We start from the raw sequence: 22,005 nt of genomic DNA, 5'->3' as shown, positions 1-22,005 counted from the left end.
TACATTAACACTGCACTGAGAGAGAGGGGTTCATACAGACACACTGACTGGACACTCCAGTACATTAACACTGCACTGAGAGAGAGGGGTTCATACAGACACACTGACTGACTGGACACTCCAGTACATTAACACTGCACTGAGAGAGAGGGGTTCATACAGACACACTGACTGACTGGACACTCCAGTACATTAACACTGCACTGAGAGAGAGGGGTTCATACAGACACACTGACTGGACACTCCAGTACATTAACACTGCACTGAGAGAGAGGGGTTCATACAGACACACTGACTGACTGGACACTCCAGTACATTAACACTGCACTGAGAGAGAGGGGTTCATACAGACACACTGACTGGACACTCCAGTACATTAACACTGCACTGAGAGAGAGGGGTTCATACAGACACACTGACTGACTGGACACTCCAGTACATTAACACTGCACTGAGAGAGAGGGGTTCATACAGACACACTGACTGACTGGACACTCCAGTACATTAACACTGCACTGAGAGAGAGGGGTTCATACAGACACACTGACTGACTGGACACTCCAGTACATTAACACTGCACTGAGAGAGAGGGGTTCATACAGACACACTGACTGACTGGACACTCCAGTACATTAACACTGCACTGAGAGAGAGGGGGGGGCTGCAGCAGAACCAGACCTGGGCACCACCAGCCCATCTGGACCCAGAACAGGGGCTGCAGCAGAACCTGGCACTGCTGGAGCAGGACTGTCACACATAGGCACTGCTGGAGCAGGACTGTCACACATAGGCACTGCAAGTCCATCTGGACCCAGAACAGGGGCTGCAGCAGAACCTGGCACTGCTGGAGCAGGACTGTCACACCTGGGCACTGACAGTCAATCTGGACCCAGAACAGGGGCTGCAGCAGAACCTGGCTCTACTGGAGCAGGACTGTCACACATAGGCACTGCCAGCCCATCTGGACCCAGAACAGGGGCTGCAGCAGAACCTGGCTCTAATGGAGCAGGACTGTCACACATAGGCACTGCCAGCCCATCTGGACCCAGAACAGGGGCTGCAGCAGAACCTGGCACTGCTGGAGCAGGACTGTCACACCTGGGCACTGACAGTCAATCTGGACCCAGAACAGGGGCTGCAGCAGAACCTGGCACTGCTGGAGCAGGACTGTCAGACCTGGGCACTGACAGTCAATCTGGACAAGACCAGAGTTATAATAATAATAATAAACTTTATTTTATATAGCGCCTTTAAAGGTGGCTTCTCAAAGCGCTTTACAGGATGACAATAACAATAAATAAGAAGACTACAACAATAAATAAGAAAATTTCACAAGACAGGACACAATTATAATTACAACAATACACCAATAACAATAGAGGAGACCGTGGAAGATGGTATTAAGAAGAGCAGAGGGGTGAAGAATGGAACCAGTTAAGTAAAGGCTTTTCTGAAAAGGAGGGTTTTGAGTCTGGATTTGAAGGAGTTTAGAGAAGGTGACTCTCTAATATCCTTGGGCAAGGAGTTCCAGAGCTTGGGGGCATAGCAGGAGAAGGCCCTGTCGCCCATACAATGTAGACGGGCTTGGGGGACAGTAAGGAGGGCAGAATTTGAAGAGCGGAGGTTGCGAGGTGGGGAGTAGGGCGATAAAAGTTCAGACAGGTATTGAGGTGCCAAGCCATGTAAAGCCTTGTAGGTGAGCATGAGGATTTTAAAGTCTACGCGGAATTTGACCGGAAGCCAGTGCAAGGACTCCAGGATAGGAGTAATGTGAACACTTGCACTAGATCTGGTCAGGATTCTGGCTGCTGAATTTTGGACATACTGCAGCTTGTTCAGAGTAGATTTAGATACCCCAGGGAGCAGAGCATTGCAGTAGTCAATTCGAGAGAATACAAATATGTTGATCAGCTTTTCAGCCACAGTTAATGATAGCATAGGGCGTAGTCTTGCGATATTTCTAAGGTGAAAAAAAGATGTTTTGACAGTATGCTGTACATGTGGGTCGAATGTTAAGCCAGAATCGAATATAACCCCAAGGTTTTTCAATTTTGATTGGAGCTCAAGTACAGAGCCATCTACAGACAGGGTTACAGGACTGGCTTTACGAAGTTGATGGGGGGTACCAATAAGCATGACTTCAGTCTTGTCACAGTTAAGATGAAGGAAGTTTTGAGTCATCAAAATTTTTATGTCAGAGATGCAATTAGATAGAATAGAGACAGCCACATCAGTGTCGGGTTCGGTATGGATGTATATTTGAGTATCGTCAGCGTAAAAATGAAAGCTGAGGCCATGTGATCTTAAAAGCTGACCAAGTGGGAACATGTAAATGCTGAAGAGCAAGGGGCCCAGTATTGAGCCCTGAGGGACACCAGACTTGACAAGACCAATTTCAGACCTGTACCCATTGAGAGAGACAAAGTGACAGCGATCAGTGAGGTAAGACTTAAACCATTTGAGGGCAGTGTCAGAGACTCCAAACATAGTCTCGAGACGAGAAAGCAAGATGTTATGGTCAACAGTGTCAAAGGCAGCACTGAGATCAAGAAGGATGAGTATGGAAAGAGAACCAGAATCAGAAGCTATTAGGAGATCGTTGGTGACTTTGACTAGGGCGGTTTCTGTGCTGTGAAGTTGACGGAAGCCAGATTGGAGGGGTTCGAAAAGGTTGTTTGTCATGAGGTGGTTATGTAACTGAAGTGTGACAGCACGTTCTAGAATTTTAGAGAGAAAGGGTAAGTTGGAGATGGGGCGAAAGTTGTTAAGATTGTCGAGAGCCATGTTAGGCTTCTTTGGCACTGGGGTAATAGCACCAGTTTTGAGGACCGTTGGTACAATGCCGGTGCTCAAGGATTCATGTATTATATTGAGGACAATGGGACAGAGAGAAGAGAAACAGGACTGGAATAAAGTGGTGGGAATGGGATCTAAAATAGATGTGGTGGGTTTCATGCGAGTTATGGTTTTCCAGAAGAAAGCCAGACCTCAGGGAAACAGGTACAAATTCACACTGAACAACAACACATTGGAGCACACATCCAGCTACACATATCTCGGTCTCACCATCAGCTCTTCCGGGAGTTTTGACCTGGCAGTGAAGGCACTGAGGGAGAAGGCACTCAGGGCTTTCTACGCAATAAGAAGGAGGCTCTTCAACATCAACCCACCAACAAGAATCTGGCTCCAAATATTTGAAAGTGTAATCCAACCCATTGCCCTATACGGCAGTGAAGTTTGGGGTCCCCTCACAGACCAGGATTACACCCAATGGGACAAACACCCCACAGAAACTCTGCACATGGAGATCTGTAGAAACATCCTCCGTGTGCAGAGAAAAACTCCTAACAACGGGTGCAGGGCCGAATTAGGCCAGTACCCACTATTGATAAACATACAGAAAAGAGTATTAAAGTATTGGTTACACCTAAAAAACAGCGACCAAAACTCCTACCACCACAAAGCCCTGCTGAGCCAAGAGCTGAGCCCAAAACAGAGCCCCCTGAGCCAGCTGGTCCTGAGGCTCACCGACCTGAGCCACACCGACACCAGCCAGCCTCAGGACAGCACTGCTAGAGAACAGAACAAACAGAAACAGACCCTGACGAAGTACAGGCTCAGAGACCACAGTCTGGCCATAGAAACTGGGCGACACAGGCAGACCTGGCTGCCCAGAGAGGACAGGCTGTGCTCCCACTGCCAGCAGGGAGAAATAGAGACAGAGGTGCACTTCCTACTGCACTGTGACAGATACTCTGGGATTAGAGAAACATTCTTCCCCAAATTCAGAAATCTAATCCCAGAGTTCCCACACCTGCCAGAATCCCAACGGGTCCCAATCCTACAGGGAGAGGGAGGAGGGAACTCAGTTGAACTGGCAGCCCAGTATGTGATCTCCTGTCACAGCCTGAGGAACAGTGAGTCCGTCTCCCAATAATGCTCCAGCCGCCTACAGTATATGTCAATATTTTATGACATGTCTCTGCTGTAAATGTGTGTAGATTTGATTTCATGTTTTGTTTCATGTTAATTTTATTATCTTTATTTGCTTTGGCAACACTGATTGTACCCATCGGTCATGCTAATAAAGCACCTTGAACTGAATTGAGAGGTGAGAGAGAGACACGACTCCCACAGTCTGAAGACATACTGCCTGGGGTAATTGTTTAATAACTGGTTAATTGTGTCCTTCGTCCTTCTTTCCTGCCCGCCTTTCCACGGAGCACCAAAGATAGCGAGATCGCCGTGGAACTGAAACCTCGTTCACGTCGCGCCGTGTTCTTCCGGAGTTTGCGTCTCCTGGTTTCAGGGCTGTCATGCCGCCCCCTGGCGGCACCGCTGACGCACCGCAGCTTGCGAAACCAGCTCCTCCTCGCTACTCATGCGACTCGGGTTTTAGGGGGAATCACCCAATTCGCATAGTAATTAACATTTTGGGGGCGTCATTTGAACACAATCAGCTTTTGTGACCGACGGCTAGACAGTGGTGGGACTGAGCAATTAATCCCCTGTTGAGTGAGAGTTCATCAGGCGACTGAATTCAGCGAGCTCCTGTCGGGAGAACGTGAAGAATCTGAAATAAGAACAGTGTCCATGTCCATAGTGTAAAACACTCATGCATTTTGCTCAAATATTAATTACCAGCTAAAGCGACAGTTAACAGCACAGATAACCTCTCACTGAATTACAAAGGGACCTTAAAGACTGCTAAATTTGATTGCATGATGCGCCTGCCTCCAGTAATTGCTTAATTAGCCTTGCCTCGGCCGAGCACGCGGGAAAGATACTGCCAGCGCGCAGTCTCGCTACGAAATCTCGGAATTCCCGTCTCACCGAAACCCACGACCCACAGTACCCCTCCCCTTCCGTTCGCTGATTGGCTGTATGGATCCACCTTTCATCGCATGCCCCCCTAGCTTCTCTCCCACTGGCTGAGTCAACTGTCACTCTAAGCCAGTCCTGCAAATGATTGGCCCTTCGCTCACTCGTGCGTGCCCGCGCCTGACGCGGTTGCTAAGAGACCGGGGAAAAGGGACGTGAAACTGATCCCGGTGCGCCGCCATTTTGGATCAGAGCGCGGTTCTTTTCTACAGCGACTCAAAGTCAGCGCCGGAGCCAAGATGGCGCCCGTTTCCGAAGTGAGCCCTCTCTTCCGCCGCTCCGCCGGGCTTGTGGGTCTCGGTGTCTGTCGGCCAGACAGGGGGTAAAGATGGCGTCCGTGAGTTCGGCGAGTCGGGTCTCCAGCGGCCGGGATCTTAACTCCGTCCCCGAAGTGGCAGACACGCTAGCGGCGGTCGCTAGACTCGGGTAATGAGCAGCCGTGGTCGCTGTGCGTTTCTTTCTTGAGGAGGGGGATGGGGGGGCGGCAGGTTGTGGGGTGCTGCAGCAGCACGTGAGAGCCGGGCCGCTCTGTCGGGGTTCGCATGTCCAGAACCTTCCGATCCAGCCGGACCTGCTCCGAGCCCCGTCTCTTCCAGCTCGATAACATGACCGACTTTAGTTCGCAACCTGTAAATACCGGCTGCCGGTGTGACGCGGGGAAGCACGTTCGTCGTTTTTCTTTTCTTCTAAATGCCGTGAGCGCTGCCGGAGACGTTTCACACGGGAAACGGCGTGAGCGCGGCCCGCTCCGGGACTGTGGACATAAAGCCGGGAATCCGCAGCAGCTTCTCGAGAGTTTTTCAACCGCTGTCGGTGTGACGTCAGGCGGCGGTGACGTCACCCGCCGCGCGAAGTTAATAATAATAATAATTGCTTACACTTATATAGCGCTTTTCTGGACACTCCACTCAAAGCGCTTTACAGGTAATGGGGATCCCCTCCACCCCCCCAGTGTGATGATGCTCCAGTCCGCTCACACACTCCAGCTCTCAGTGGGGAGGAGAGCAGAGTGATGAGGCCAGTTCAGAGAGGGGGGTTATTAGGAGGCCATGACTGGTAAAGGACAGGGGGAAATTTGGCCAGGACACTAGGACACTGGGGTAACCCCTACTCTCAGATAAAGTTGGGTTCATCTGACAGAGCAGGTGAAACAGTCCATCGGTACTCTCTCAGTGCAGTGTTCATGTACTGGAGTGTCCAGTCAGTCAGTGTGTCTGTATGAACCCCTCTCTCTCAGTGCAGTGTTCATGTACTGGAGTGTCCAGTCAGTGTGTCTGTATGAACCCCTCTCTCTCAGTGCAGTGTTAATGTACTGGAGTGTCCAGTCAGTCAGTGTGTCTGTATGAACCCCTCTCTCTCAGTGCAGTGTTAATGTACTGGAGTGTCCAGTCAGTCAGTGTGTCTGTATGAACCCCTCTCTCTCAGTGCAGTGTTAATGTACTGGAGTGTCCAGTCAGTCAGTGTGTTTGTATGAACCCCTCTCTCTCAGTGCAGTGTTAATGTACTGGAGTGTCCAGTCAGTCAGTGTGTCTGTATGAACCCCTCTCTCTCAGTGCAGTGTTAATGTACTGGAGTGTCCAGTCAGTCAGTGTGTCTGTATGAACCTCTCTCTCAGTGCAGTGTTAATGTACTGGAGTGTCCAGTCAGTCAGTGTGTCTGTATGAACCCCTCTCTCTCAGTGCAGTGTTAATGTACTGGAGTGTCCAGTCAGTCAGTGTGTCTGTATGAACCCCTCTCTCTCAGTGCAGTGTTAATGTACTGGAGTGTCCAGTCAGTCAGTGTGTCTGTATGAACCCCTCTCTCTCAGTGCAGTGTTAATGTACTGGAGTGTCCAGTCAGTCAGTGTGTCTGTATGAACCCCTCTCTCTCAGTGCAGTGTTCATGTACTGGAGTGTCCAGTCAGTGTGTCTGTATGAACCCCTCTCTCTCAGTGCAGTGTTAATGTACTGGAGTGTCCAGTCAGTCAGTGTGTCTGTATGAACCCCTCTCTCTCAGTGCAGTGTTAATGTACTGGAGTGTCCAGTCAGTCAGTGTGTCTGTATGAACCCCTCTCTCTCAGTGCAGTGTTAATGTACTGGAGTGTCCAGTCAGTCAGTGTGTTTGTATGAACCCCTCTCTCTCAGTGCAGTGTTAATGTACTGGAGTGTCCAGTCAGTCAGTGTGTCTGTATGAACCCCTCTCTCTCAGTGCAGTGTTAATGTACTGGAGTGTCCAGTCAGTCAGTGTGTCTGTATGAACCTCTCTCTCAGTGCAGTGTTAATGTACTGGAGTGTCCAGTCAGTCAGTGTGTCTGTATGAACCCCTCTCTCTCAGTGCAGTGTTAATGTACTGGAGTGTCCAGTCAGTCAGTGTGTCTGTATGAACCCCTCTCTCTCAGTGCAGTGTTAATGTACTGGAGTGTCCAGTCAGTCAGTGTGTCTGTATGAACCCCTCTCTCTCAGTGCAGTGTTAATGTACTGGAGTGTCCAGTCAGTCAGTGTGTCTGTATGAACCCCTCTCTCTCAGTGCAGTGTTAATGTACTGGAGTGTCCAGTCAGTCAGTGTGTCTGTATGAACCCCTCTCTCTCAGTGCAGTGTTAATGTACTGGAGTGTCCAGTCAGTGTGTCTGTATGAATCCCTCTCTCAGTGCAGTGTTAATGTACTGGAGTGTCCAGTCAGTCAGTGTGTCTGTATGAACCCCTCTCTCTCAGTGCAGTGTTAATGTACTGGAGTGTCCAGTCAGTCAGTGTGTCTGTATTCATTTCTAGGTTTGATTTCCTCTGCATGCCGATATTTCATCCTCGGTTTCGCCGAGAGTTTGATGCAGAACCGGCCCGATCTCGACCTGGAGCTCAGACCCGATCTGACCTGCTGCTTTCAGGAAGAGGTGAGAGTATGTGTGTGTGTCCAGTGGGGGTGTGGTGGGGTCTGTGTGTGTGTGTGTGTGTGTGTGTGTGTGTGTGTCCAGTGGGGGTGTGGTGGGGTGTGTGTGTGTGTGTGTCCAGTGGGGGTGTGGTGGGGTGTGTGTGTGTGTCCAGTGGGGGTGTGGTGGGGTCTGTTCTGTGTGTGTGTGTGTGTCCAGTGGGGGTGTGGTGGGGTCTGTTCTGTGTGTGTGTGTGTGTCCAGTGGGGGTGTGGTGGGGTCTGTTCTGTGTGTGTGTGTGTGTGTGTGTGTCCAGTGGGGGTGTGGTGGGGTCTGTTCTGTGTGTGTGTGTGTGTGTGTGTGTGTGTGTGTGTGTCCAGTGGGGGTGTGGTGGGGTCTGTTCTGTGTGTGTGTGTGTGTCCAGTGGGGGTGTGGTGGGGTCTGTTCTGTGTGTGTGTGTGTGTCCAGTGGGGGTGTGGTGGGGTCTGTTCTGTGTGTGTGTGTGTGTCCAGTGGGGGTGTGGTGGGGTCTGTTCTGTGTGTGTGTGTGTGTGTCCAGTGGGGGTGTGGTGGGGTCTGTTCTGTGTGTGTGTGTGTGTGTGTCCAGTGGGGGTGTGGTGGGGTCTGTTCTGTGTGTGTGTGTGTGTGTGTCCAGTGGGGGTGTGGTGGGGTCTGTTCTGTGTGTGTGTGTGTGTGTGTGTCCAGTGGGGGTGTGGTGGGGTCTGTTCGTGTGTGTGTGTGTGTGTGTGTCCAGTGGGGGTGTGGTGGGGTCTGTTCTGTGTGTGTGTGTGTGTGTGTCCAGTGGGGGTGTGGTGGGGTCTGTTCTGTGTGTGTGTGTGTGTGTGTGTGTGTGTCCAGTGGGGGTGTGGTGGGGTCTGTTCTGTGTGTGTGTGTGTGTGTGTCCAGTGGGGGTGTGGTGGGGTCTGTTCTGTGTGTGTGTGTGTGTCCAGTGGGGGTGTGGTGGGGTCTGTTCTGTGTGTGTGTGTGTGTGTGTCCAGTGGGGGTGTGGTGGGGTCTGTTCTGTGTGTGTGTGTGTGTCCAGTGGGGGTGTGGTGGGGTGTGTGTGTGTGTGTGTGTGTCCAGTGGGGGTGTGGTGGGGTGTGTGTGTGTGTGTGTGTGTGTCCAGTGGGGGTGTGGTGGGGTGTGTGTGTGTGTGTGTCCAGTGGGGGTGTGGTGGGGTGTGTGTGTGTGTGTGTCCAGTGGGGGTGTGGTGGGGTCTGTTCTGTGTGTGTGTGTGTGTGTGTGTGTGTGTGTCCAGTGGGGGTGTGGTGGGGTCTGTTCTGTGTGTGTGTGTGTGTCCAGTGGGGGTGTGGTGGGGTGTGTGTGTGTGTGTGTGTGTGTGTGTGTCCAGTGGGGGTGTGGTGGGGTCTGTTCTGTGTGTGTTGTGTAACGTCCAGTCTCATTCCTCCTGGTTGCCATTCCAGACTGGAACACACTAATAGTCGGGAAGCTGTCTCCATGGATCCAGGCGGACTCGGAGTTGGAGAGCATCCGCAAAAACTCAGAAGCGGTGAGTCGCACACACTGCTATTCACATCAACAGAAATGCCATTTCCTTGTGCGGAAAAGGTTAATACACCCCTAGCTTTATCATTGCATCACATGGCCGAAATTAGAATCAGGTGCACCAAAACAGGAGCAAATGATTAGAACATCATTAGAGAGTGCAAAGGAACAAGTAACAGGTTTATTCCCTGCTGAAAAAAAGAAGAAAGAGAACACAACGTTTCGGCCGTGGAGCCTTCTTCAGGTTTCAGTATGCTCCTATTCTTTTTATGCTCGGCTACTAAGATTTCCCTTCAGTGGTAAAATTCAATATCTACAACGGGCACAGTAAAGACGTTTACTGTAAGTCTTTCTGCGACAGACCAACGGACCACGAGTGCCCCTGTCGGTCAACCAATCACGTACCGCGGTCCCCCGCGTCATCTTGCGTCACGATGTGTGACGCCGTAGCCAATTACCTCCGGTACGTGTCTGTACCGCTCACTTTGAATGGCTGCATCTGTAGGCTCACACCTGAAGAAGGCTCCACGGCCGAAACGTTGTGTTCTCTTTCTTCTTTTTTTCAGCAGGGAATAAACCTGTTACTTGTTCCTTTGCAGCCTACGCATGCTGACGCAGCTGCCCACCATCATTAGAGAGTAGCTCGAGGGCACTGCCTTCTATAAACATCAGAAACCTGTGGTCTGGTTTGGTCTTGCATCATGCCAAAAGTGCTCTCTGGGGCCCTCAGAAGAAAGAGTGTTCATGCCTATGCGTCTGGGAAGGGTTTTAAAGCTATTTCCCAGCAGTCTGTAGTCCATCACCCCACCGGCCGAAAGATCACCTACAAACCGAGAACATGTCACACCCCTGGCAATCAATCTGGGCCAGTTCTTCCCACCAGAATCAGCCCCAGGGCTGGCCGAAAGATGCCGCAGGGCGTCTCCAAGAACCCCAGAACGGCATCAAGGGATGGACAGGCACGTCTGGCCTCAGTCCGTGTCGAAGTGCCGGAGTCCACCACCCCAAAGAGACCGCACAACCGTGCCCTGCCCGCGAGGTCAGGAAGGGAGAAGCCTCCGCTCGCAAAAAGCTGCTGCCAGACAGCTCCGAGGTGAAGATCAGGGCTGGTGGAACAGTGTGCTCTGGACGGGTGACACGAGGGTAGAGCTGTTTGGCCACGACGCCAGACGTCATGTTAGGCGAAAACCCAAAACTGCCTTTGAGCAGATGAACCTCATACCAGCTGTACAGCACGGTGGTCTGGAGCTGCTCCTCTGCCTCAGGGCCTGGCCAGCTCGCCATCATGGAGTCAACCAGGAATTCCACCGTGTACCGGAGAGAACGCGAGGAGCATGAGAGGCCATCTGTCAAACAGCCGAAGCTGAACCGGAAGTGGACCTTGCAGCAAGACGAGGAGCCGAGCCGCTCGAGCAGATCCACAGAAGACTGGCCCAGGAAGCAGAAGTGGGGGGTTGTGGATTGGCCGGGTCAGAGCCCAGATTTCGACCCCACGGAACTGCTGGGGCGGGACCCGGAGCGGACCGTCCACGCAAGACAGCCCTCAAACACCACCCAGCTGAAGGAGTGCTGTACGGAGGAGAGGGCAGACATTTCTCCCGAGTCGCTGTAGGAAGAAACCTCTCACAACCTCGCAACCTCTCACGCCTGAAGAAGGCTCCACGGCTGAAACGTTGTGTTTTCTTCTCTTTTCAGCAGGGGAAAAACCTATTAACTTGTTCAATTACAAGAAACGCCCACAAGAAGTGATCCCTCCCAAGGGGGTGACACCAGCTACTGAAGCTCGGAGGTGTACTTATTGATTCCACAGCGGAGACTTGCATTTCTGACTTTGTGTTGTTGAATAAACAAAGAAACATTTTCGGCGTTACTTGTAGAATCGGATCGCCTCTATCGATATCAGTATTGTTGAAGTGAAGATCAAACATCCATCCGCGCAAACGTGTTGGAAAGCGCACAGCGCGTCGTGGGGCAAAGGAAGGGCAGATCTGGGCCGTGGGGGTTGTTTCGGCAGCGAGGCTGCGCCGCAGGCCGGCGGAGGTCTCGGCAGTGCTGTCCCCCGTGCGGGTGTCTCTCCGGTGCTGAAGTGTGACGCGGCCTCTCTCTGTGTGTCCCTGTCCCAGGCGCTGATGCAGGAGCTCAACTTCTCCGCCTACCTGGGCCTCCCAGCCTTCATGCTGCCCCTGCGGGGAGAGAACAACGCCAACCTGGCCCGCATCCTGCTCTCACACCTGCACACCGGCCACCACTCCTGCATGGTAACACACACACACACACACACACACACACACAATGGGCCTCCTGGCCTTCATGCTCCCCCTGCGGGGAGAGAACAACGCCAACCTGGCCCGCATCCTGCTCTCACACCTGCACACCGGCCACTACTCCTGCATGGTAACACACACACACACACACACAAACACTGGGCCTCCTGGCCTTCATGCTCCCCCTGCGGGGAGAGAACAACGCCAACCTGGCCCGCATCCTGCTCTCACACCTGCACACCGGCCACCACTCCTGCATGGTAACACACACACACACACACACACACACACACACAAACACTGGGCCTCCTGGCCTTCATGCTCCCCCTGCGGGGAGAGAACAACGCCAACCTGGCCCGCATCCTGCTCTCACACCTGCACACCGGCCACCACTCCTGCATGGTAACACACACACACACACACACACACACACACCCTGCGGGGAGAGAACAACGCCAACCTGGCCCGCATCCTGCTCTCGCACCTGCACACCGGCCACCACTCCTGCATGGTAACACACACACACACACACACACACACACACACACACACCCCCTGCGGGGAGAGAACAACGCCAACCTGGCCCGCATCCTGCTCTCGCACCTGCACACCAGCCACCACTCCTGCATGGTAACACACACACACACACACACACACACACACACACACACACTCCTACATGGTTGTCAGTAAGCAGTACACTGCTCGATACTCCCTGATTGATAATTGATCGCCGTGTTGGCCTGCTCTTCATCAGTTCTGGGTGCGTGTGCCGCTGATGGCCCCCGCGGACGTGCGCGATGACATCATCGAGAACGACCCCCTGCAGCACAGCGAGGATGGCAGCGAGGACGAGAGCACCTGGACCTGGTGAGGGTGATGACCTCGCCGTGAGGTCACGGTGAGGTCATGGGCTCTGCGCTGTCTCTGCGGAGCTTCTCCTCTCTTCTGTGGGACTGTCTCCTGAATTCTCCTCTCGTGCCGGGGGCTACGGGCTGGACGTCTTCTCTCGACTCTCGCTCTGTTCCTCTCCCTCTCCTGACCGGTCTGTCTCTCTCTCTGTCTCCACAGGTGGCATTCATTCCGAACACTCTGTGACTATAACAAGAGGATCTGCCTGGGTGAGAGACAGGGGTTCATACAGACACACTGACTGGACACTCCAGTACATTAACACTGCACTGAGAGAGAGGGGTTCATACAGACACACTGACTGACTGGACACTCCAGTACATTAACACTGCACTGAGAGAGAGGGGTTCATACAGACACACTGACTGACTGGACACTCCAGTACATTAACACTGCACTGAGAGAGAGGGGTTCATACAGACACACTGACTGACTGGACACTCCAGTACATTAACACTGCACTGAGAGAGAGGGGTTCATACAGACACACTGACTGACTGGACACTCCAGTACATTAACACTGCACTGAGAGAGAGGGGTTCATACAGACACACTGACTGACTGGACACTCCAGTACATTAACACTGCTAGTTGATGTAAGTTTCCTGTGCAATACTTTAATTAGAAACAACAGGGACTCCCTCCTGAATAAACATATACAACAGGAGAGACACTCAGTCCAAAAGGCAATATATAAGTGTTGTTTTGTGATTAGCAAACAATAAAGGCTTCAGTGGAAGTCTGTTGTTTTATTAGCTGGTACAACGAAGTGTTCAAGACAGTTTTAACTAATTAAATATTTTGCTCTGCTCTTCCCTCAGCAATTGAGATTGGTGCAGATTTGCCTTCTGATGCTGTGATTGACAAATGGCTTGGCGAACCAATCAAAGCAGCTATTCTGCCCACTAGCATCTTCCTGACCAATAAGAAGGGGTTTCCTGTCTTGTCTAAAGCTCACCAGCGAATTATATTCCGGCTTTTCAAGGTAAGATGATGATTGACAAACACACCCAGTAACAGTCCAGTCAGTCCAGTCCAGCCTGGAGTGTCTCACACTGCTCTGTCAGTGTCAGTGGAGTCTGATTATAATCTCAGTGAATCACTAATCAAGATCACAGTCCAGTCAGTCCAGCCTGGAGAGTCTCACACTGCTCTGTCAGTGTCAGTGGAGTCTGATTATAATCTCAGTGAATCACTAATCAAGATCACAGTCCAGTCAGTCCAGCCTGGAGAGTCTCACACTACTCTGTCAGTGTCAGTGGAGTCTGATTATAATCTCAGTGAATCACTAATCAAGATCACAGTCCAGTCAGTCCAGTCCAGACTGGAGAGTCTCACACTGCTCTGTCAGTGTCAGTGGAGTCTGATTATAATCCCAGTGAATCACTAATCAAGATCACAGTCCAGTCAGTCCAGTCCAGCCTGGAGAGTCTCACACTGCTCTGTCAGTGTCAGTGGAGTCTGATTATAATCTCAGTGAATCACTAATCAAGATCACAGTCCAGTCAGTCCAGTCCAGCCTGGAGAGTCTCACACTGCTCTGTCAGTGTCAGTGGAGTCTGATTATAATCTCAGTGAATCACTAATCAAGATCACAGTCCAGTCAGTCCAGTCCAGCCTGGAGAGTCTCACACTGCTCTGTCAGTGTCAGTGGAGTCTGATTATAATCTCAGTTAATCGCTAATCAAGATCAAAGATCTGTATTAATCTCACTGTGTGAGGAGTGTCTCTAGGGTCTATATTAGGGTCTGTATTAATCTCTCTGTGTGAGGAGTGTCTTTAGGGTCTATATTAGGATCTGTATTACTCTCTCTGTGTGAGGAGTGACTCTAGGGTCTATATTAGGGTCTGTATTAATCTCTTTGTGTGAGGAGTGTCTTTAGGGTCTATATTAGGATCTGTATTACTCTCTCTGTGTGAGGAGTGACTCTAGGGTCTATATTAGAGTCTGTATTTATCTATCTGTGTGAGGAGTGACTCAAAACTCTGTGTTGGTCTCTTTCCCTCAGTTGGAGGCACAGTTTATCTTTACTGGGTCCAGTCGGCACAGTGACAAAGATTTCCGTTCCTACCTGCAATACCTGGAGTACCTGAACCAGAACCGCCCACCTCCTAATGCCTATGAGCTTTTTGCCAAGGGCTACGAAGACTATCTGCAATCCCCACTGCAGGTCTGTGTCCAGTCACTGTCTGTTATAACCTCTCTCTCAGTGCACTGTTAATGTACTGGAGTGTCCAGTCAGTGTGTCTGTATGAACCCCTCTCTCTCAGTGCAGTGTTAATGTACTGGAGTGTCCAGTCAGTCAGTGTGTCTGTATGAACCCCTCTCTCTCAGTGCAGTGTTAATGTACTGGAGTGTCCAGTCAGTGTGTCTGTATTAACCCCTCTTTCTCAGTGCAGTGTTAATGTACTGGAGTGTCCAGTCAGTGTGTCTGTATGAACCCCTCTTTCTCAGTGCAGTGTTAATGTACTGGAGTGTCCAGTCAGTGTGTCTGTATGAACCCCTCTCTCTCAGTGCAGTGTTAATGTACTGGAGTGTCCAGTCAGTCAGTGTGTCTGTATGAACCCCTCTCTCTCAGTGCAGTGTTAATGTACTGGAGTGTCCAGTCAGTCAGGGTGTCTATATTAACCCTTCTCTCTTTCAGCCTCTGATGGACAATCTGGAGTCTCAGACATACGAAGTGTTTGAGAAAGACCCCATTAAGTACTCCCAGTACCAGCAGGTAATGCACCGTCTCCGGTGAGAGTGTTTCAGAGGTGTGAGGAGACGATCTTGGTGCAGAGAAGTCTGCTTACCGCATCCTGCCGTGGGATTAACCACAGAGACACAGACACCCGTGCCAGACATAGACGGACATGAACACACTCTCACCAGACACAGTCACACATTCAAACCCCAGCAGTTTACTTACCTGCATGTCCCTGGGCTGGAGGAAGAAACTGGAGCACCCAGAAGAAATTCACATGGACACGGGGAACATGCAGACTCCACACAGACAGTACCCCGGGTCTGAGAGACAGCAGCGCTTACCACTGCGCCACGATCCCACCTGTTACCGCAGTACCGTTTGAGAAGATCCCAAAGCGATTGGGTACAGAATTGTAAACAGTTCATTACTTGCCAGTTTTGTCCCACGCAATTACAGTGGAATGAGAGAGTGGATTTGGAGGGGTGGGTGGGGAGAGAATGGGACAGCCATAGGGGAGGGGGGCCTGGCCTGTTCCTCCCCCAGGGGGCTGCAGGGGGTACTAGGGTCCGGTCATTCACTGCGTTTCTCTGCAGGCTGTGTACAAGTGTCTGCTGGACAGGGTGCCGGAGGAAGAGAGAGACACTAACACACAGTAAGTCTGCAGCCCTGCCTGTGCCCCTCCCTCCCTGTGCTCCCTCCCTGTGCTCTCCCTGTGCCCTGCTCTCCCTGTGCTCTCTCCCTGTGCTCTCTCCCTGTGCCCTGCCCCTCCTGTGCTCTCTCCCTGTGCTCTCTCCCTGTGCTCTCTCCCTGTGCCCTGCCCCTCCTGTGCTCTCCCTGTGCCCTGCCCCTCCTGTGCTCTCCCTGTGCCCTGCCCCTACTGTGCTCTCCCTGTGCCCTGCCCCTCCTGTGCCCTGCCCCTCCTGTGCCCTGCCCCTCCTGTGCTCTCCCTGTGCCCTGCTCTCTCCCTGTGCTCTCCCTGTGCCCTGCTCTCCCTGTGCCCTGCTCTCCCTGTGCCCTGCTCTCCCTGTGCCCTGCTCTCCCTGTGCCCTGCTCTCCCTTTGCTCTCTCCCTGTGCTCTCTCCCTGTGCTCTCTCCCTGTGCTCTCCCTGTGCTCTCCCTGTGCTCTCCCTGTGCTTTCCCTGTGCTCTCTCCCTGTGCCCTGCTCTCTCCCTGTGCTCTCCCTGTGCCCTGCTCTCCCTGTGCCCTGCCCCTCCTGTGCTCTCTCCCTGTGCTCTCCCTGTGCCCTGCTCTCTCCCTGTGCTCTCCCTGTGCTCTCCCTGTGCCCTGCTCTCCCTGTGCCCTGCTCTCCCTGTGCCCTGCTCTCCCTGTGCCCTGCCCCTCCTGTGCTCTCTCCCTGTGCTCTCTCCCTGTGCTCTCCCTGTGCCCTGCTCTCTCCCTGTGCTCTCCCTAATGCCCTGCCCCTCCTGTGCTCTCTCCCTGTGCTCTCCCTGTGCCCTGCTCTCTCCCTGTGCTCTCCCTGTGCCCTGCTCTCTCCCTGTGCTCTCCCTGTGCCCTGCCCCTCCTGTGCTCTCTCCCTGTGCTCTCTCCCTGTGCTCTCTCCCTGTGCTCTCCCTGTGCCTGACTCTTGATGGTGTTGGGGTGTTCACCTCTCTCTCAGGGTGCTCATGGTCCTGGGTGCAGGGAGGGGTCCCCTCGTGAACGCGTCGCTCCGCGCGGCCAAGCAGGCAGGCAGGAACATCAAGGTGTACGCTGTGGAGAAGAACCCCAACGCTGTCGTCACGTAAGACTGAGGGGCCGACTGACCAGCTGACCGAGGGGCTGGCTGACTGACTGACCAGCTGACTGAGGGGCTGGCTGACTGACTGACCAGCTGACCGAGGGGCTGGCTGACTGACTGACCAGCTGGGGAAGGCTGGGGGGACTAGACAGACAGACAGGCACAGACAGACAGGTACAGAGAGACTCACACAGGCACAGATAGGCAGAGCTGCAGACAGACAGGTACAGAGAGACTCCCACAGGCACAGATAGGCAGAGCTGCAGACAGACAGGTACAGAGAGACTCCCACAGGCACAGACAGACAGGTACAGAGAGACTCCCACAGGCACAGACAGACAGGTACAGAGAGACTCCCACAGGCACAGACAGACAGGTACAGAGAGACTCCCACAGGCACAGACAGACAGGTACAGAGAGACTCCCACAGGCACAGACAGACAGGTACAGAGAGACTCACACAGGCACAGGCAGACAGGTACAGAGAGACTCACACAGGCACAGGCAGACAGGTACAGAGAGACTCACACAGGCACAGACAGAGACAGGCAGAGCTGCAGACAGACAGACTCCCACAGGCACAGACAGACAGACAGACAGACAGACAGGCAGAGCTGCAGACAGACAGGTATAGAGAGACTCACACAGGCACAGACAGACGGGCACAGGCACAGACAGACAGGTACAGAGAGACTCAGACAGGCAGAGCCGCAGACAGCCCCGCGGGGGCGCAGACGTCAGCTGACGCGCGCTCTCCCGCCGCCTCGCTCTCAGGCTGGAGAACTGGCGGTTCGAGGAGTGGGGCGACCAGGTGACCGTGGTGTCGTGCGACATGCGGGACTGGGCGGCGCCCGAGAAGGCTGACATCATCGTTAGCGAGCTGCTGGGGTCCTTCGGGGACAACGAGCTGTCCCCCGAGTGCCTGAACGGAGCGCAGCACTTCCTGAAAGGTACGCGCAGGACACGGCCGCCCAGAGCCCCCGGAGCCCGTTTGGAGAGACGGTGACTGAGTTTGCAGTGTGGCGATTTTGGGAGAGCCCGTATCTGGACTTGTTTTGTCTTCGGTTGAGCTTGTCAATGGCTGTCTGCATGTGAGCTGAGGGTGGGAGGAGGAGGAGGAGGAGGAGGAGGGGCAGCGGACTGACTGCTGTATACGGGCGAAACCGCCGCTGGCCGAGACGCTGTCTCCACAGCCAGGCCGACTGAGGTTTTCTTTTCGGGCCCTGTAGCCATCCTGATTGGACACAGCGGTAATTGATATTCGTACCCATAATCCATTGCTGCCGCTGCTCTGAGCTCCCACCCTCAGCTGGACGGCTGTTGCCGCCTGTATACCTGTGTGACTGTCCGGCTCCGTGTCCGTCAGCCTGAGAGGCCAGGAGACAGGTGTGGGAATTGAATCGGTAAAAAGTCATCTCTCTCCCTCTCTCCCAGCTGATGGAGTGAGCATTCCCTGCTCCTACACCTCCTTCCTGGCGCCACTCTCCTCCTCCAAGCTGTACAACGAGGTGCGCGGGTGCAGGGAGCGCGACCGGGACCCCGACAGCCAGTTCGAGACGCCGTACGTGGTCAGACTGCACAACTACCACCAGCTGGCTGAGCCCCAGGCCTGCTTCACCTTCACACACCCCAACACAGGTACGGAGAGGAGCAGGGGGCTGAGAGAGGAGAGAGAGGGAGAGGAGCAGGGGGCTGAGAGAGAGAGGAGCAGGGGGCTGAGAGAGGAGAGAGAGGGAGAGGAGCAGGGGGCTGAGAGAGGAGAGAGAGAGGAGCAGGGGGCTGAGAGAGGAGAGAGGAGCAGGGGGCTGAGAGAGGAGAGAGAGGGAGAGGAGCAGGGGGCTGAGAGAGGAGCAGGGGGCTGAGAGAGGAGCAGGGGGCTGAGAGAGGAGAGAGGAGCAGGGGGCTGAGAGAGGAGCAGGGGGCTGAGAGAGGAGCAGGGGGCTGAGAGAGGAGCAGGGGGCTGAGAGAGAAGCAGGGGGCTGAGAGGAGAGAGAGGGAAAGGAGCAGGGGGCTGAGAGGAGAGAGAGGGAAAGGAGCAGGGGGCTGAGAGGAGAGAGAGAGAGGAGCAGGGGGCTGAGAGGAGAGAGAGAGAGGAGCAGGGGGCTGAGAGAGGAGAGAGAGAGGAGCAGGGGGCTGAGAGAGAGAGAGGAGCGGGGGGCTGAGAGAGGAGAGGAGCGGGGGGCTGAGAGAGGAGAGGAGCGGGGGGCTGAGAGAGGAGAGGAGCAGGGGGCTGAGAGAGGAGAGAGAGAGGAGCAGGGGGCTGAGAGGAGAGAGAGGGAAAGGAGCAGGGGGCTGAGAGAGAGAGGAGCAGGGGGCTGAGAGAGAGAGGAGCAGGGGGCTGAGAGAGGAGCAGGGGGCTGAGAGAGGAGAGAGAGAGAGAGGAGCAGGGGGCTGAGAGAGGAGAGAGAGAGGAGCAGGGGGCTGAGAGAGGAGAGAGAGAGAGGAGCAGGGGGCTGAGAGAGGAGAGAGAGAGAGAGAGGAGCAGGGGGCTGAGAGAGGAGAGAGAGAGAGAGAGGAGCAGGGGGCTGAGAGAGGAGAGAGAGAGAGAGGAGCAGGGGGCTGAGAGAGGAGAGAGAGAGAGAGGAGCAGGGGGCTGAGAGAGGAGAGAGAGAGAGAGGAGCAGGGGGCTGAGAGAGGAGAGAGAGAGGAGCAGGGGGCTGAGAGAGGAGAGAGAGAGGAGCAGGGGGCTGAGAGAGGAGAGAGAGAGAGAGGAGCAGGGGGCTGAGAGGAGAGAAAGAGAGAGAGGAGCAGGGGGCTGAAGGAAAGAAAGAGAGAGGAGCAGGGGGCTGAGAGAGGAGAGAGTCTCCCAGCGGGACACTGATCCAGTCTCTCCCCTTCTCTCTCTCCAGATATGAACAACAACCGGTACCAGTATCTGCGCTTCTCCGTCGACTGTAACTCCGTCCTGCATGGGTTCGCCGGATACTTCGAGACCACGCTGTACGGAGACATCACGCTCAGTCAGTATCTCGCGCCTCGACCGCCAGCTCCACTCTCGCGCTGATCGTGTGCTCACACTGAGCTCAGCTCCTCGGCCCCGTCAGTCTCACTACTGGCTCTGTGTTTCAGGTATCAGACCGGAGACTCATTCCGCTGGGATGTTTTCTTGGTTCCCAATCCTCTTTCCACTCAAAGTAAGAACATTATTATTAATTACTATTTTATAACTTTGTGCAGTGTTAATGTACTGGAGTGTCCAGTCAGTGTGTCTGTATGAACCCCTCTCTCTCAGTGCAGTGTTAATGTACTGGAGTGTCCAGTCAGTGTGTCTGTATGAACCCCTCTCTCTCAGTGCAGTGTTAATGTACTGGAGTGTCCAGTCAGTGTGTCTGTATGAACCCCTCTCTCTCAGTGCAGTGTTAATGTACTGGAGTGTCCAGTCAGTCAGTGTGTCTGTATGAACCCCTCTCTCTCAGTGCAGTGTTAATGTACTGGAGTGTCCAGTCAGTGTGTCTGTATGAACCCCTCTCTCTCAGTGCAGTGTTAATGTACTGGAGTGTCCAGTCAGTCAGTGTGTCTGTATGAACCCCTCTCTCTCAGTGCAGTGTTAATGTACTGGAGTGTCCAGTCAGTCAGTGTGTCTGTATGAACCCCTCTCTCTCAGTGCAGTGTTAATGTACTGGAGTGTCCAGTCAGTCAGTGTGTCTGTATGAACCCCTCTCTCTCAGTGCAGTGTTAATGTACTGGAGTGTCCAGTCAGTGTGTCTGTATGAACCCCTCTCTCTCAGTGCAGTGTTAATGTACTGGAGTGTCCAGTCAGTGTGTCTGTATTAACCCCTCTTTCTCAGTGCAGTGTTAATGTACTGGAGTGTCCAGTCAGTGTGTCTGCATGAACCCCTCTCTCTCAGTGCAGTGTTAATGTACTGGAGTGTCCAGTCAGTCAGTGTGTCTGTATGAACCCCTCTCTCTCAGTGCAGTGTTAATGTACTGGAGTGTCCAGTCAGTGTGTCTGTATGAACCCCTCTCTCTCAGTGCAGTGTTAATGTACTGGAGTGTCCAGTCAGTGTGTCTGTATGAACCCCTCTCTCTCAGTGCAGTGTTAATGTACTGGAGTGTCCAGTCAGTGTGTCTGTATGAACCCCTCTCTCTCAGTGCAGTGTTAATGTACTGGAGTGTCCAGTCAGTGTGTCTGTATGAACCCCTCTCTCTCAGTGCAGTGTTAATGTACTGGAGTGTCCAGTCAGTCAGTGTGTCTGTATTAACCCCTCTCTCTCAGTGCAGTGTTAAGGTACTGTAGTTTCAAATCAGTCAAATTGTGAGAGTTCTCAGTATAACGTTTGTTAATCAAGATAATCAATAATTTCTCACAATAAAATCAGCCTAAGTCTTTATTTAATTAAGAATAACTCATAGTCACACAGTTGGGGATCTGATGTATAGTACATACAGACATTTCACATATTGAATTACTCTTTTTTCTTTGAATCATTTTATTCAATTTTATGAAAAATAAAATACAGGTTGTGAGTTTTTTTCCTTTGTGATGTTATGACTGAGGATTCATAATGCAAATGAATTTGTACCAACAATTCATATGACTTCAGACTAGTGTCTCTCTCTCTCTCTCTGTAGCAGCCGATCCCTCTCTCCAGGGGTGATGTGGTCGGTGTCCGGTTCTGGCGCTGTAACTCCGGGAGGAAGGTGTGGTACGAGTGGGCCGTGACTGAGCCCGTCTGCTCTGCGATCCACAACCCCGCCGGCCGGTCCTACACCATCGGGCTGTAGGGCAGGACCGGGACCGAGACCAGAACCACACCCTGGACATGCACTGACATAGCCCACACCAGTGGGTCTGCTGCCTCACACTCTGGACTGGGTCAGAACCAGGAGAATGGACCCCGCTCATCTTGACCAGCGCACCTGGGTCACAAATACAATTGCTGCCCTGCATGACAGAACTGGGTCAGAACCGGAGTATCACGAGTCCTTTAAACTGGATCAGGACTTCATGGGCAGCAGCTCATCCCCTCCCCCTGGTGTACTGACACTCACAGAGCCGGTACCACCGGACCAGAGCCCTGCCGGGCCTGTCAGCAGAACCACCGGCTCCGTCTTGTACTTTCTGTTCTGTGTTCTTTCTGTTTGTGTGCTTTGGTTTTGATGAATAAACACTGTGGAGCTACTGTGTGCGTCGGTGTCAGCGTGCCCATCTGTCTGTCAGTGTGTGACAGTG

General features: G+C 53.1%; 1 protein-coding gene across 2 annotated transcripts; it reads left to right on the top strand.

The window, feature by feature from the left end:
• The first annotated feature begins 5,043 nt into the window (after nucleotides 1–5,043).
• Nucleotides 5,044–21,959, top strand: prmt5 (protein arginine methyltransferase 5). Of its 2 annotated transcripts, XM_069188749.1 has the most exons (16): nucleotides 5,044–5,307; nucleotides 7,630–7,748; nucleotides 9,147–9,232; nucleotides 11,352–11,486; nucleotides 12,250–12,362; nucleotides 12,564–12,613; nucleotides 13,226–13,389; nucleotides 14,414–14,575; nucleotides 15,050–15,127; nucleotides 15,688–15,746; nucleotides 16,713–16,835; nucleotides 17,607–17,782; nucleotides 18,267–18,470; nucleotides 19,682–19,792; nucleotides 19,902–19,966; nucleotides 21,405–21,959. In XM_069188749.1, exons 1-16 carry the CDS (start codon nucleotides 5,210–5,212, stop codon nucleotides 21,555–21,557), a joined length of 1,896 nt encoding a protein of 631 aa, XP_069044850.1. In that variant the 5' UTR covers nucleotides 5,044–5,209; the 3' UTR covers nucleotides 21,558–21,959. The 2 variants fall into 2 exon arrangements, with proteins under 2 accessions (XP_069044850.1, XP_069044849.1); XM_069188748.1 differs by lacking the exons at nucleotides 5,044–5,307; nucleotides 7,630–7,748; nucleotides 9,147–9,232; nucleotides 11,352–11,486 and adding an exon at nucleotides 11,762–11,894.
• Nucleotides 21,960–22,005: the final 46 nt, after the last annotated feature.

Source organism: Lepisosteus oculatus, chromosome 4 (assembly GCF_040954835.1).
Source record: "Lepisosteus oculatus isolate fLepOcu1 chromosome 4, fLepOcu1.hap2, whole genome shotgun sequence".
NCBI lineage: Eukaryota > Metazoa > Chordata > Actinopteri > Semionotiformes > Lepisosteidae > Lepisosteus > Lepisosteus oculatus.
The sequence above is the reverse complement of the archived record's forward strand: the minus strand, read 5'-3'. Positions and strand labels throughout refer to the sequence as shown.